This window comes from Bos grunniens, chromosome 4 (genome assembly GCF_055505025.1).
Source record: "Bos grunniens cultivar Pamir isolate PY7600 chromosome 4, Bosgru_T2T1.0, whole genome shotgun sequence".
NCBI classification, from domain to species: Eukaryota; Metazoa; Chordata; class Mammalia; order Artiodactyla; family Bovidae; genus Bos; species Bos grunniens.
In genome coordinates, this window is record NC_141168.1 from 68,303,786 (window position 1) to 68,320,450 (window position 16,665).

Here is a 16,665-nt window from a genome sequence, read left to right on the forward strand (position 1 = left end):
AAGTCCCTTCCTTGTCTTAACCCCTAGTTTCTCGGATTTATTGGCCTACTGTGCAGGGAGCAGACTCAGTAACAGGAAGAGTTAGAGGAACGGTAATCTTTTAAGAATTATTAGAGGTAGACTAGGCACTACACAGGGTTTCCTGGGTAGCTCAGCTGGTAAAGAATCTGCCTGCAATGTGACCTCTGTTGGATTCCTGGGTCAGGAAGTTCCCTTGGAGAAGGGATAGGCCACCTACTCCAGTATTCTTGAGCTTCCCTGGTGGCTCAGATGAATGTGAGAGACCTAGTTTCCATGCCTGGGTTGGGAAGATCCCCTGGAGGAGGGCATAGCAACCCACTCCAATATTCTTGCCTGGAGGATCCCATGGACAGAGGAGCCTGGTGGGGTTGCAAAGAGTTGGACACAACTGAGCGACTAAACACACACACAGGCACTACACAACACACTGACCCTGACACACCCCCCTTTGCTAGAATATCTTGTTTGTTAACATGTAATCTGTTTAAAGCATTTAGAAGTAAAACCAAAAACCCAACTTTGGGAAAAATTTTAGTATTCTAATGATGACTAGTCAGCATAATTAGTCATGCCAACATTTGTGACACTTCTCCTCCCTTATAGTTGAAATTTATCTTTTCTTTAAAAATTATATTGCCTTTCTGCCATCAACAATAACAAAAACCTTTGCGCTGTCATTCCCTTTATGTGTTTATGTTTTCTCTCCACCTCCATAATCAATTCTAGGAGTTCCATCCTCTATTTCTCCTTCTCCTCCTTTTGTACCCATATTCCCTTTTCTAGACTGCCATGTATCCTGTGCCATTTCTGGTATAGTCCTAACTTTTTCAAGTCATAATCTGACTTTTGATAGCATGTGGAACATAATGTAAAATGTCCTTTCCATTTTTGGAGAGTGAATTTCCTAACAATAATAAGTGAACTTGTCCTAAAGTAAAATGACTGATTATTGCTCAATTCATCTTGTGCTGATTTATAATAAGGCAAAGAGAGAAGCTCCCGATTTAGGAAGTTTCTTAGATAAGATATTTTAACTTCTAAAAACTTTTTAAAAATTCTAATCAATTACTTAATAAAAACAAGCCTCCTTTAACTCACAGTCAAGTACTTTAAAAAATGTCTGGAAAACTTGAAACTCCAATTAAATATTTGTACAACTGTAAATATTTTGTGTGTTTTGTAAACGTAGCATAACCTGTTGCCACAGATTTCCTTTGTTCCAGAAAAAAAAAGTAATACAATTATAGAAAAGTTAAACATTTTTATTTCTTATTTCAAAGCATTTGGGAGACGTTTCAGAAGCAGTTGGTAAACGTTAAATTCGGCAGGCCTGTTTTTCCAAGTTTCCATTCACACAGACTAGATGTAAACCAGTGTCACCAAAAGCACACCACACACGCACCCACACAGATTCCTTCCTTGTGTTTAGGTATGAATTACACCTAAAGATTCTGGGTCACTTTTCATCCCTTCCACTGTAAAACTGGGAGATAGTTGTATCTTAGGCAGCGACGGAACTTGGGCGACAGGAAGAAACGGCTTAAAACAAGGCAGAATTCTTTCTGAAGCTCGGTTGCCCATACTGGGCATCTCCGTACACGGTCTTCGTCTCCCTCCTCCCGTCCCCACCCCTGCTGGGATGATGCACTGCGAAAACATTAGCTCTCCCCAGTACGCCTCTCAGTGGCTTATAGCTGAGAAAATGTTGCCCCAGGTTTAAAATATCTGCCCAAGGAGCCCAGCGCGAGTGAAACGCTTTCTCGTTGCTCTTGACTCCCTGCGGGCTCTCCCCGCCCTCTGCTGCCATAACCTTGGGGATGTGCCTAGACCCGGCTCAGCGCACATCCCGGCCAACCGCGAGCAGAACAAACCCTTGGCGGAGAGCCAGGAGGCTCCCTCCCAGCCACCGCCCCCCCACCCGGCCGCCTCACCCTCAGCGCCTTTTTTTTTTTTTCTCCCATACAATACAAGATCTTCCTTCCTCAGTTCCCTTAAATCACAGCCCAGGGAAATCTACCCAGAGTCTTCAACCAGCCACGAGCCAGAATGTCGGGGGGCAAATACGTAGACTCAGAGGTACGCCTGGGTGGGTGCGCTCCGGAACGCGGCGCACAAGGAGTTCTGCTTCTGCTATCTCCACTCTAAATATTCTGACTGCTTTGCTTGCCCCAGCCCTCTCTCGACGTTGGAGCACTCCTCTGGCTCTCGCATTGCTGAGGAATGGGCTTGGGCGGGGAGGTGAAGAGGAGGCAGGAATGTTTGTTTCATGTTTTCCTATTAGGAAGGGGGCCAAGGGAGCCTAGGGGCCTAGGTCGCGGAAAGAGGGGGTCGTTGGGGTCCTGAAGTTGGTTTGGTCGGACTGAGGGCGCGTTTCTGAATGGCTTAGGGGTACTGCTTTATTGAGAGACCCCCAAGGTCCGGATCCTGTCTGCTGGAGAGTGGAGAGCTAGAGTGCAGGGTGGGAACTCATTCACTTGCAGTCTTGGGGACAGTCCCCCACGACTCCCCACCAGGCGCCTCAACCAGCTGGCCGAGGAGGCGGCGCGCGTCATGTTTGCACTTTCCAAAGCTCTTGGGCCACCTCTAGAACTCTTCCTGCATCTCGGCGCCTGGCAGGGGTGCTTGGATAAAGCACCCTCCTCCTAACTACCACTCCCCCCAGCCCCCACCTTCCTACCACCTCCCGGCGCTCGGGCTCCGCCTGGGTGTGGAAACCTAGTTTTCCCAAACGCAGCCGCCGCCGTTCAGCAACCGGCCAGGGGTCTGGGAGTGACCTAAGGGTGGGTCTGAGGAATTGTGCAGGTGGAATATCGTTCTAGACAGTATAGGGGGTCTGACACTTGGCTCGATCCAAAGATAGGGGATGCTGGCTAGTGTGCACCGGGGGAGGGGGGTGTACTGGGAGCTGTGCAGGGACAGAAACGGCAGAGGGAGGGTGGAGGACGCGGGCAGGTGCAAAGGATACTTGGCCAGAAAGGAACGAAAATGGGAACACTGCATGGGTCCGGGGTGGGGGGTGGTTCATCGTGGATCTTAAGGATGAAGTTAGAAGGAATTACGGAGAGAAGGGAAATAGGGACCAGGGACTGGAGCAGGTGAAGAGCTGGGGAGAGGGTGGCCTGGCGGAGAGAGGGGCTGGATAAAAGTCGGAAGTCGGATCCCCTCTCCTGTGGGGGTCTCCGCGGGAATCAGCCTGTTGGGAGTGAGTTGGGCTGGGGCCGGGCGGACCGAGCTGCGGGGTTTGCCCTGACCCCTGGCGGTGGCGGGCGAGGGAGGCAGGAGCTCCCAGCCTGGTACCGAGGGGTGTGGTGTCCTCTCCCCGATCCTCTTAAAAAGCTTGCGGCGCCAAGGAGTTTACTGTGCGCCGAGCCACCGCTTCGAAATCGGTTAGTTCGATTTTGAGCCTTGAGGTTTGCCTCGCTGCCAAGGCTAACTTTTCTGATTGCGGATTTTTCTTTTTTGAAATTTCCTTCCCACCGCCGGTGCCACCCTCTCCCTCCGGGCCGTCCGCCCTCTGCAGGGACATCTCTACACTGTTCCCATCCGGGAACAGGGCAACATCTACAAGCCCAACAACAAGGCTATGGCAGAGGAAATGAACGAGAAGCAAGTGTACGACGCGCACACCAAGGAGATAGATCTGGTCAACCGCGACCCCAAGCATCTCAACGACGACGTGGTCAAGGTAAGGTGAGGCGGCCAGCAAGGAAGGGATGTGCCCCGAGGAGACGCTGACAGGGCCAGGACAGCTCTGTCTGGCTAGTAGCCTGTGTTTCTTTCCCTGTCTTTGCCACACACTCACCATTTTCTGGGGCTTGATGTGCGGGAACCGCGGTCGTCAGAAATGTCACATCTCTCCTACCCGCTCCTGCCAGTTAGTTCAGCTGGAATTTGGCTAACTTGAGTTTTGTGGGAGTTGATATAACTGCACCCTTCTCCTGGCATATGAACCTCCAGGTCTCAGTAACAGACAGCCCCGCACCCTTTGAGAGCGGGAGGTGTTTGCTCTGCAGGTCATCCTCTCTCCGAGTTCAGGTTGAAAGTCTAAGTGAAGCGTGGTGCTCCACTGCATATAGAATTAATAAGCAGTGAGATGGTTTTGTAAGGTATTATGCCAAAGGTAGCAACCGGAGTACTAAGGGGGCAGGTTCCCCCAGTTAAAATTAAGATAACCTGAAATAATTTTCTTAAAAATATGGATGGAAATGCTCCTGACTAAAGATGAAATATGTTTGTGTGCATATATATATGCAGAATAGAATCGAATATTTAATATTTATAAGAAGGGTATTGGAAAAAACATGGTGTTTGTTGTACACAGCTAAGCATATTTACACAACCAAAAATAATATGTGCCTTTTGATTTCTCCTATAGACCTCTAGTTAGTTGTGGAGAGTTGCTTCTTGAGCTTATGGGACATTCAGGTTGGAGTTCCTTTTTATATTTCCAGGATGTGCTTGGTGAGATTAAAAACAGATTAATTGAATGGGTATTGGCTAAACTTAGACCTGACTGGGTGGTCAGTTTTTAATTACCATTGTGTTATTCAACTTTGACCCTTTTAGTAAATCTTATCAGAGGAATTTGTTGCTTGAACCCATCTTGATTGGGAAATCATAGTCCTGAGCCATCCTTGGCAGAGGGTTTTCTTTTAAGAAAAGGGAAGGTCAAGGGAATTCCTGGCCCTTGACCAGATTAAAGTGTGAAGACCCCTGGGGCAGCCAATGGGGTGGATGACCAGTTTCCACCTACTCAGCATCCTATCCAGGATGGGAGGAGCCTTAGTTCAGAGACTGTTCACATTTATGAATAATATATTTCAAAAAGGGGAACAATTTAATCTGTAACTGGAAGGAAAATGGAACAGTCAGAATTGAGTCTCTTGGCTTGTTGGTGGAGGAAAAAGGAAAATTGGAGCTTTAGCAGACTTTTCTACTAGCCAGATTATGGAATACTTAAAAGCAGCAGCAACAACAAAAGTAGCTTATAAACTGGAAATTAGAATTGCTAAAAACTATTTATTAAAAACATTACCTTAAAGGAGCAAAGGGCATTTTGCTTGTTTCCCTTCTCATGTAGCTTTGAACAAGAAGGAAAAGTGTCAGGAAAAGAGGCAGATTTCAGAAAGGCCTAGCTTCATCTCAGCCTCCCTGTTGTTCCCCTGCAGTGGAGAGGGATTCCTGGAGCAAGAGAACCTCCCAGGATGAGTCAGAGAGGCCAGTAGTGTGGATGTGGGTCTCTACACATAGCATGACTAAGTTGAGAAAGAAAGGCCCCACTGGGAAAAGAGACTTCAACACAGATGGAAAAAAGGCATAACAGGCTTAGTGGAAATAGCAGTTTACAAAATAGCATTTCAAAGAGCAAGTGTGGGGATCTTCATATTAAATAAATTAAAAGGAGGAGATAGAGCAAGCTTCTGATGGCCTAGAGAAAACAAATCCTACCCACTTTCTCATAGAACTATGAGCAAAACAAGACAATCAGAAAAATCGACTTTGAGAAGAATTTCGTAGGACCACTTACTTAGAGGTCTTGCTTAAAAGGCCTTTTGAGAATGCCCTGCAAAGAAAGGGCATTTAAATGCAATTTAAAATACAGTTCTTCAGTCACACTAGCTACATCTTGGGTTCTCAACACTTAAGGTTAGTAGCTACCATATTGGATAGCACAGATATAGAATATTTCCACCTTCATGGAAATTACTATTGGACAGTAATTTCAATTACTTCTCTTTAAAAATGTCCCCATACCGAAGTTAGAAACTTGTAGGTGGAGAATAAATGAAACATAGATGTAAGTGTAAGGAGTAGCCCCATGTGTCTCCACAGTATCCTTTAGTCTCATAAAACAGCTATTTAGGGTGGAGAAGAAAACTCAAAAGCTAGAGGTGCCATGAATTTATATTCAAGAAGGTGGAGTATTATTACCTATTCCACTGGTGATAATAACATAAGTTAGACTACAATTTAGTTCCAATAAAACTGGTTTCTTCTTTCACTAAAGGTTTGTTGTAAGATGTCTGTATAGGTATTTATCCAAAAAAAAGTCAGTGATAGATTATTTAAAAAATTTCCTCTAATTAAAATAGTCATACCTCCAGACCCTCCATTCTCCATTTGAGATTTCTATCTTCTTCATTCATATGTTTACTGTGTACTATTTTGATTTTCTAATAAAGAAAATGGCTTCAGATTTATTACTCTGGTATCACAATAGCCATTGATCAATTTATTAAATTCCTAACATATGCTAGAATAGACACTGAGCTATGTTCTACAAGGGTAATTCCTAAAATAAGCCCTAGAAATCACAAAGATTAGAAGTGATGAAGATGAGATGCATATAGATTAAAAATACACACACACACAGACACACACACACACATACACGATCACAACAGTAAGTCACTGCCAAATATTAACTAATTGGTCCTTTTTTTTTTTTTTTTAACTTTGACTGCCAGGAAACATATAACTAGATTTTAAGTTTCATTAATCCATGTTACTTATTCTCTCACATATGGTTTTGAATTTTCACTTTTTCAACTGGCATGTTGTTTTATGTGCCCTCTATTATAATGCTTCTCATCATTATTTTGGAAACAGACCAAATATATACTATAATAAGAGCTTCCCAGGTGGTTCAGTGGTAAAGAACCTGCCTGCCAATGCAGGAGACAGAGACTTGGGTTCAATACCTGGGTCGGGAAGATCCCCTGGAGGAGGGCATGGCAACCCACTCCAATCTGCTTGCCGGGAGAATCCCCTGGACAGAGGAGCCTGGCAGGCTATAGTCCATGGGGTCGCTAAGAGTCGGACACAACTGAAGCGACTTAGCATGCACTCAGATACTATAATAAATTAAAAGAAAATAGTATTTAGCATTGCATAATGAAAAGTTTATTCAAAACTGAATCATATCAATTATCTTGATCTTAGTAATAATTCTGCAATATGCATGTATATCAAGTCATCATGTTGTACACTTTAAATATTATATTTGTCCATTATCCCTCAGTAAAGTTTATTTTATTTTATTTTAAAGTTTTTTTTAAAAGTTTCTTAAAAAGTGAATGGAACTGATATTGTTAGGGAGACCCTACTTGGATAGGGCAATAAGGTGAGAGAAGGATATACTATAGAAAGTTTAATGGAGAAGGGCATGAAGGAGATACAATCTGAGTTGGGTCATAATGGATAGATGGAGTTCAAATAGGTGAGAAAATTACAGGAGAACATTCTTAATGAAAAAGCATGGAGATGGGAATGTCCCACACAGGACATAAGTCTAGGAGGTTTAGTAGCCCATTTTGACTGACATTAGAGTTCATGTGGCATAGTCACAGGTCATAAAGAGGAAAACACTGAGTGTGGCCAGATGATAGAGCCCTAAGTCCAGTATTCCTGATAAGTTTGAACTGTATTATGTCAGCAGTGGGAAGCCAAGAAAACTTCAAGCTTGGGATGACATGATGAAGGTGGGGCTTGTTGGAAGATGACTGGTGGAGGTACAAGATGTAATAAAAAGGTAGCCAGTCTGGATGAGGAGCAGTTATGATGTAACTGCATCAGGGTCCAGACATGAAATGAGAAGAACAGGATGTGGTGGCATTGGAATAAAACCACATAAGCACAAAAAGACAGAATTTTAGAAATAGAAGAGAATGTAATGGTCATCAAGTTAACCTCCAATTCCTTTTTTTTTTTAACATTAAGAGAAATCTAAGGGTTAAGAAAGGTTAAATTTTTATACACATGTTCACATGGTTACTGTACAAAAACAGATATTTTCACATATCATAAGGGATGAATAGATAAGATTATGTGATTATTGTCCTTAAAGGAGAATTCTGAGCCTAGCCCTGAGACAAATCAAGACATCTTAGAGAAGATATTTTTGAAAATAAAAATAATGCATTTATAACTTTCTTTTCTAAAATTTTAGAGTAATATTATTAAATATACACAGATACAAAGTTTTCTTTAGCAATCAAGGAAAAAACATACAAATGGTAATCAGACCAGTTTTGGTTTCAAAATAACAGCCTAAAGCCACCATGATCCCTTTCAACTATAAAGCATTCTAGAGCCATTAGTGATTAATATCAACATAACCAATTTTAAATTTTATGTTTGCTTACTATACTTATAATCAGAGCACAAGATTTAAAAGATCAGACTGACCCAAAGCACTCAGCACCATGTTAATAGTCTCTTCTGTTGGAACTGGTATTGGTTTTGTTTATTTGTTTGTTCAGGAGATAGGCGCACAAGATGGTTATTAATATTCTGCCACATGTAAGATCATGCATGGCATTCAGAATCCCCAGTTTGTAAAAGAGCACTGTGGTCGTGTTTGGTGGGAAATTATTCTCACATCACTGAGCAAATAATGATATTAAAATGGGAGACATTATTCATTCTTAACCATCTGAAATATTTTCAAGGTTAGTCAACAATGATACACATTTTAAATGCTTGTTAAAAGAAAGTGTTATTTTTTTTTCTTTCTCTACCTCATAATTTCAGTCAAAAATTATTGAAGCATTAGCTCAACTTTGGTTCAAACTGAATAAACTTTCATATTATTTATTAAAATTTAAGAAAAATACACCAAATATTATTGAATTATTAAAAAGTTCATGATGCGGAGTTTTCTTCCAATTAATAGCAGTGTTGGCTACATTTTAAAGTGGCTTGAAGTAAGAACAGCTGCAAGAGTAAGCAGCATCTGGAAAGTTCAGTAATTTATAAAACCACCTGCTTATGCATCCTGCCCACTCAGGTTCATAAAATAGCACTTTCATATTCCACATGAAACTGCTTTTTAGTTTGCCCTACTTTTAAGCATAAGTTATCATTCTCTATGATGAAATGTTTAGAGTGAGCTGGTCCCACGATGAATAGGGCTGTGTGCCCTGAACCATGGGGTCCTGGGCTCTTTCATGATTCTCCTGGCCAAATTTGCAGTGGGAAAAGGGTAGGGCTGCTCTTTTCATACGAAGATGATTTAGACCAAGAAATACACTCTCTTCTTCCACTTTTTGGACCCCATATATACATGGGGCCCTAGAGAAAAAGATTTGCATACTATACTTCTGTTAAAAGAAGTTTTTATTTTTTTAAAAAAGCCTTTATCAAAAGCTTAACCATCAGCCTCTAGAAATATGCTTAACCATAGGTGCTCAGTGGCACCTTGACAGTAGAAAGAGTATTGTGTCAGGAAAATACATTTTTGAGACTTTGATAACTTTATTTTTTAAAACTTGAAAGTAATGATTCTTAAATATATTAGACACAAAATTCTGTTTCTTTAAAAATCAAGAAAAGGCATGCACACAATAATCAGGTCAGTTTTGGTTTTAACCTCAGGACCAAATGCTTTTGTGGTCTCTATTAACTGGAAAGTGTCTAATCCCATTAGTGTGGGACTGAACACCAAGGAAGAGGGAAAGTTATGTCAGGACAATGGGTTTCTCAGCCTCAGCAGTCCCCAAGAGTGGAACTTAGAAACAAAGAGCAAACTTGTTTGAAAGCTAGTAAACCCCAGCCCTAAAAATACTTTAGCAAAGCTATTTTATGTATCTATGCTTCAGTTTCTTTAACCATAAAGCAAAGAATGAGAGTCATTCTCATATAATAGCATTCCTCCCTCAAACCCATTTATCTTTCAGTAAATGACTATTATATACCTACTATTTTGCACTGCACAAGACTGTTGGAACAAAAGTAGACAGGAGCACGGCCCACAGAGTTTTTGACTATCTCCTTTGCCTCTCTTCACAGTTTCCTTTGAAAACTTTTGCTGAAATTCCTTTATCAAATTCTACTGTCTGTTAGATATGCAGATGACACCACCCTTATGGCAGAAAGTGAAGAGGAACTAAAAAGCCTCTTGATGAAAGTGAAAGAGGAGAGTGAAAAAGTTGGCTTAAAGTTCAACATTCAGAAAACTAAGATCATGGCATCTGGTCCCATCAGTTCATGGGAAATAGTTGGGGAAACAGTGGAAACAGTGTCAGACTTTATTTTGGGGGGCTCCAAAATCACTACAGATGGTGACTGCAGCCATGAAATTAAAAGACGCTTACTCCTTGGAAGGAAAGTTATGACCAACCTAGATAGCATATTCAAAAGCAGAGACATTACTTTGCCAACAAAGGTCCATCTAGTCAAGGCTATGGTTTTTCCTGTGGTCATGTATGGATGTGAGAGTTGGACTGTGAAGAAAGCTGAGCACCGAAGAATTGATGCTTTTGAACTGTGGTGTTGGAGAAGACTCTTGAGAGTCCCTTGGACTGCAAGGAGATCCAACCAGTCCATTCTAAAGGAGATCAGCCCTGGGTGTTCTTTGGAAGGACTGATGCTAAAGCTGAAACTCCAATACTTTGGCCACCTCATGCGAAGAGTTGACTCATTGGAAAAGACTGTGATGCTGGGAGGGATTGGGGGCAGGAGGAGAAGGGGATGACATAGGATGAGATGGCTGGATGGTATCAACTAACTCGATGGACATGAGTTTGGGTGAACTCCAGGAGTTGGTGATGGACAGGGAGGCCTGGTGTGCTGTGATTCATGGAGTCGCAAAGAGTCGGACATGATTGAGCAACTGAACTGAACTGAACTGTCTATTAAGATCTTAAACCTTCAGGACTGTCTTTTTAAAATGCCTCAGTAAATAAGACTAGCGGAAATAAGGAGCATATATTTTTTAAAACAATTTGCCCTTGTTTTGGTCCTATAAAAATAGTAACTAACTTATTATAGAAAATATTTCAGTTCTCTAATATTCTCTATTCCCATATTAGTGCTGAACCTTTAATCTTTCTATTGAAAATTTAAAATTTCCAACCTTTTAAAAACCTCATTGCCTCTTTGCAAACCCAAGAGGGCTTTTATATTCACCGGGCATCAGAGTCATCATAGGAGTTTTTAAAAATACAGATACCTGGACCCACTACAGAGCTACTAAATTAGGCATATATAGGAATGAGGCGCCTAAACTAGGGGGTCTTGGATCCCTAGATTGTGAAGTCAAGTTTAGAAATGATTGTACCAAAGGTCAGCTTAAAGATATACACCTGGATGTTACTATCCTAAGAGAACAGTCACACTGTGTAGTCTAGATGTTCTCCCTGCCAGAATACTTGAAGGTTGCGTGCATGCGTGCTAAGTAGCTCAGTTGTGCCTGACTCTTTGCGACCCCTGCGAGGCTCCTCTGTCCATTGGATTCTCCAGGCAAGAATACTGGAGTGGGTTGCCATGCCCTCCTCCAGGGGATTGATTCTCAGCCCCTGGTCTCTTATGTCTCCTGCACTGGCAGGTGGGTTTTTTACCTCTAGTGCCACCTGGAAGCCCCACGTGAAGGTTAGGCCGGTTTAAACCAGGGAGTTTTGAAACACCATAGACAGTTCCCAAATCAGCCTTGCTCAATGGTCCTTCATCCCTTGATGCCACTTGGGCTTACAACCAGCTGCAAGCTTAGAGCCTCAGGATGACCTAGGGTTGGGGTAGCCATATGTTCTAGGTTGTCCCATGCCCCTGAGTACTATTAACAGTGCCCTTTTCATGCTTAGAAGCATCCCAATTTGGAAGAAAAAGTATATCCTCTTGAATGAATTGGCAATGACCTGTAACTGATTCCTATACCTGGAATTCACCAGAAGTCCTTGCTTACATTATTTTTTTTTAGCAAGTGGGCAAAATTTCCACATTCTAGGAATGTCATGCTTTTTGTTCCTCTCCAGTCGCCAGTGTCACTTTCTCTTATCCTTCACTGGGCCATCAAGCTGCAGTCTAATTTGGATGACATGCTCTTAAGTATCAATCTACTCTACCCTCAGACCTTAAGTTTCTTTCCCTGCAACACAGGGTTAATGAAACCAACATCCTTCCAATACATATTTTGTCAGGTACTCAATCAAAGAGTAGCAGCAGCAGCATCAATCAAAGATTAAAATGTTTAAAATAGTTTTGATTTTTTTTATTCAGTCCAGGAAACATAAAATGGCGTGCTTTCATATGAGCCATTGTTTAGCGTGGGGGAAGTGCTTTTAATTTTGTCCTAAAGGAAATCTGCATGATCCATGTACTGTGCAACTACCAAGGGAATTTAATTGGTAGAACAGATTTACACCTGCACATGATACATATTTCCTGCCTCTCCTATGTTGATGTTTTAGATATTAAATACATTTTGTTTTCTTTACTGAGCCTTGAGAAGACGTCTCTTGTCAGTCATTATTTCATAGCAAGGGAAGTACATGTTCCTAAATAACTGAGCTTCCCCTTAGTCATTGTTAGCTATTTAGGTAATGAAGAGCAAGTCATTTTTAATTTTTATAAGACTTAAGTGTTGATAGTGTATGTAGGTGCTTAATATATTATAGCAATTTAAAAGTGAAATTTTTAAAAGTGCATTCAGTATATAAACCTTTCTTGAGCCCAGCAAGGGCATTATAATACAAATAGACATTGATATATTCTATATAAAAAGATAAACTACATCCAGATACTGCACTAGGTCATCTCACTGATGTAGGCATCAAACACAATTTCTCATTTATAGTGAAGAACTAAAAAAGATGCTGACTTCTGAACCCAAGTAGTGAGAAACTAGGAAATTGGGAGGGAAAGAAATAAAGATAAAGAAAGGACAACAAGGCCCCTTCTCCCTGCCCTGCCACTCACTCTCTGCTGGACTAGGTTTTACATATGCCAACTCCAGGACCCACCACATCCATTGCTTTGCATAGTGCTGGCTTATCTAATGATATGATCAGGTCTAGGCACTGACTATTAATTCTCAGCCCCTGCCCCCAAGGGATTTAGAGGTTATCAGGAAAGTACACGTGCAAAGAAACAGTGTGGTCACCGTAACCTGGGGATGGCCTATAGCTGGGCACAAAGCAGAGAGTTCGCAACAGTCTCTAAAGCTGAACACCAGGCACACATGACAGGAAATGGATGCCACCAGAGGGAGCAGCAGGAGCAAAGGTATGGAGGCCTGGGGGCACCTAGCATGTTTTGGGCACCAGTGGCAGGTCAGTGTAGCCAGAGCAAGGGATCCAAGCTGGAGCCAGATCAGCAAGGCCTTCTGTGCCCAGCCAGAGCATTTGTCTCTTTGCAGTCTACAGCAACCCACACAGGTGTTTTTAGGCCAGGAAGTGACCTGATGAGATAAGACTTCTGTTAATAGAAAGGAATTTGAATAGAATAGAAATTAACTTCTGTTAATAGAAAGTTGCACTGGGCAAACCAAGGGGTGCCAGATGTACAGGTGATAGTGAAATAGGCATGGAGAGCTTTCTCCAGTACTTTGTATAAGCTAGCTTGCTGGTAAAGATTATTTTACTTACTCTTCCAATGGCCCTTTGAGGAGGTAGTATTATTTTCAGTTATATTCACCTGGTAGATAAGCAAATTCAGGTCTAACCATTTGCTCAGGATTTCATAGGTAGCAAATGGTACACTCAGAATTTGAACCCAGACCTCAGGACCAGGGTTCTCAATCACGTGCTCCAGTGCCTCTCTGTAATAGATCACGATCTAAGCAGACAATGGTGTCTCCATAGCAAGGAAAGGAAAGACATGACCGTGTTCTCATAGCGGCTGAGCAGCATTTGGCAGGGGGGATTCCAGACATGGTCTATTTGTAAAGTGACAGGTCTACAGTTCTAAGGTCAAACTTTAGATCCTGGTAGGTGAGTTGGGGGAAGAGGAGAAAGGACTAATGTAAAGACCAAGATAAAACCTCACGGTGGGTGAGCAAGCTCCCAACAAGGCAGCAAAGGTCAAATCCCAAAGACAGATGAGGGGTACAAAATAGGGATGTGTCCCAGTGATTAGAAATGGAATACACGTTTGGGATGAGACAAGCTGCTAGCTTGTGTTGAATTACCTGAACCTTTAAAGCACCTTGACTGCCCAGGTTGGCCATAGCTCCTGGGCTGTAGGGGTAGGTGTGAGTAAATGAAGCAGGTCCTGACATGCACTTTGCATTTAACAGCTTCATTTAAGGTTCTCAGTTTGTCTGCTCAGATATTCATGCCATTACAGGAATACATTGTAAAAATAGGAAACAGTTGAGAAAACCCCTAGTTTTATGCTGGTGGGAGAAATGCCTATTTAATCCTAAAAGAAGTTTCTCTGAGACTTCCTCCCTATAATTACGTAATTGTTCTCAAAAACAAATACCAGAAGTAAGGAACAGACTTAATAGTGCATTTTACAAGGCACCATTAATCTCTCAGAAAAACAATTAAAATGTTCTGTCAATCATAGCTTACTGTTTGCCTTTTCTATATTATTAGCAATAATATATAGCTGGAAATGGGCATACCAAGACGTGTTCAGGAAATGGAACTGCGTTCATTGGATTTCATTGACAGCTATTTTGGATGGTCAACAGATCCCTATTTCTCACTTGTTCTTAGTGTCAGGCTTCTTGCTAATATGTAGCGAGAAATTGTCTAAAACAGTTAACAACCACCAGTTCACCAAAACATTTTGGGTAAACCTTTCTCTTATTCTAGCTATAAAGGTAGGAATGAGAGTCATTCTCAGATAAAGTGCTCCCCAGAAAGCCCATTCAGCAAATGTTTAGGAAGCACTTACTCTGCAGCATGCATGGAGCCTGCCATGCATCCTGGTACACCAGAACCTGCCTGACAGAACCACAGCCACCTGCTAAGCCTCACCTCAGATGTCTGGGCCTCTGTCAGCCCTCCCTGACAGCCCTCATCAGAACTGATCGTCTCTTCCCTTGGCTCCCAGCACACTGTGGTTTTTTGTCTATTTTAGCATGTATCACAGCCCTCTAAGCATTCTGCTTCCCTATCCTCATGGCTCTCTCCCCGCTTCTCTTCCCACATCATGTGTGAGTCCTTCAGAACAGAATAGTGGCTCCCTGTGGTCTCAGGACTGTGGCTGCCTGGTGCTTACCCAGGGCCCCGACTGAGTCTGCTATCAGAAAACGGATGCCGAACTGAATCTGCTGAAAAGAATCTGAAATTTCTTTTTTAACTGACTGTTTTACGTGAGTGAAAAGACAGTAGGGTTATGTCACTGGCTTCCTTTGTTCCTTTTCTCTGTGGTGGCCACATTTAAAGCCTTACAAGGAAAAACATTTCCAAATAATTAAGAAATAAATCTAAAAACATTCACTCTATCTCAGGTAAAGAGAAACTCGTTCTAACATGTATATATATTTATTATTAAAAATTCTTTTTAATCCTCAGTTTGAAGAGGACACAGATATGCCTCTCTTGAGCCTTCCTATAAGCAGCTAAGACACCTGGACAATCTCCCAGGGCCTGCAGGATAAGGCGAATCTCCTAAGTAGATGGCAGGCAGAGCAGGCAGATTCCCAGAATGCCAAGAGATACCACTGCTACAGCTTGGCACTGTCTCCTACAGCCAGAAGTATGAAGGCTGAGAGTTGGGTCTTAGGCCACGTGAGAACTCCCCTGCCAAGAGAGGGGTAGGAGGACTTCCTGTCAGACTCTCCATATACCTCTGGGCAATTGCAGGGGTCAACATCAGAGGAATGACTAGGTCAGGAGAGAGCCCTGAAGAAAAATCCAAAACCTGAAGAAAAAAACAAAGCTTAAAGAAGACAACAGCTTTGAAAATCCAAAGCCTCATCTTCCTGCTCTTTCATTTTATTACTTCTATATATTAATTATACAGAGCTCTGAGATTTTACTAGCTGGGAGGTGGTGACTATTAATCTACCATTTCAACAGCATAGAAGTTTCTTTGTACCTCATAGGTGGTCTCTCAGAGATTTCAGATCTCTTCTCAGGAGCAAAACAGAACAAAACAAAACAAAATAAGCAAAACACTTCAATATTTCTAGGAGTCAGACATCATTTGTTTCATTATTGCTATCTGGGCCAAGTGAATGTTAGCTCCTTTTCCAGACACACTTCTTTCTCTCATCTCCTGTGATACAAGGTGGATTTACTATAATAAGGAAAAGAGTAAGACACGTCAGTGGTAGTCGCTCAGTTGTGTCCAACTCTTTGCGACCCCGTAGATTGTAGCCCACCAGATTCCTCTGTCCATGGAATTCTCCAGGCAAGAACCCTGGAGTGGGTAGCCATTCCCTTCTCCAGGGTATCATCTCAACCCAGGGAACAAACCTGGTTACCCACATTGTAGGCAGATTCTTTGCCATCCAAGCCATCAGGGAAGCCCCAAGACATGTCAATTTGATTCCAAATAGTTTCCCTATCAAGAAAGTATAGGAAATCGGGATAATTTAATATAAATTAATAATAATTTAATATAATTATTAATAATATAATATAAATTAAATAATAATATAAATCATTATTCAGTTAAGCATAGGTAGAACTAGAAAGCTGCCATTAAAAAAGGATGCTGATGTGTAATGTGGATTTTAGATGTGACTCGTATCTAATACACAACCAGGAACACAGTTTTAGACATTTACCATTTTATCAATGAGTGGCATGAGCAAGTTAAGAGGACTCTCAACTTACAAATGACACTAATTATAACAACCTTGCTAACATCTATGATAAAAATAATATCAAAATGATTTTTGGCAAGTTACAAATATTCGATACAAATAAGATTCAAAACCAATACAAAGTGAGATAATGTTAAAAGACT

General features: G+C 41.8%; 1 protein-coding gene across 9 annotated transcripts in view; it reads left to right on the forward strand.

Moving 5' to 3' along the window:
• The first annotated feature begins 1,980 nt into the window (after positions 1–1,980).
• CAV1 (caveolin 1) overlaps positions 1,981–16,665 on the forward strand; it is a 35,803-nt gene continuing 21,118 nt past the window's right edge. For 5 of the 9 annotated variants that reach the window (XR_015162605.1, XR_015162606.1, XR_015162607.1 and 2 more), the window contains exons 1-2: positions 1,981–2,097; positions 3,542–3,706. Coding sequence is in view for 5 of the 9 variants with exons in the window: in XM_086396730.1 (XP_086252856.1) it covers positions 2,068–2,097; positions 3,542–3,706 (195 nt within the window). In the remaining 4 variants the exon portion in view is untranslated. Of the gene's footprint in view, positions 2,098–2,728; positions 3,408–3,541; positions 3,707–9,810; positions 12,247–16,665 lie in introns of those variants that run through there. The other 4 variants (XM_086396735.1, XM_086396732.1, XM_086396734.1 and 1 more) reach the window with 4 other exon arrangements.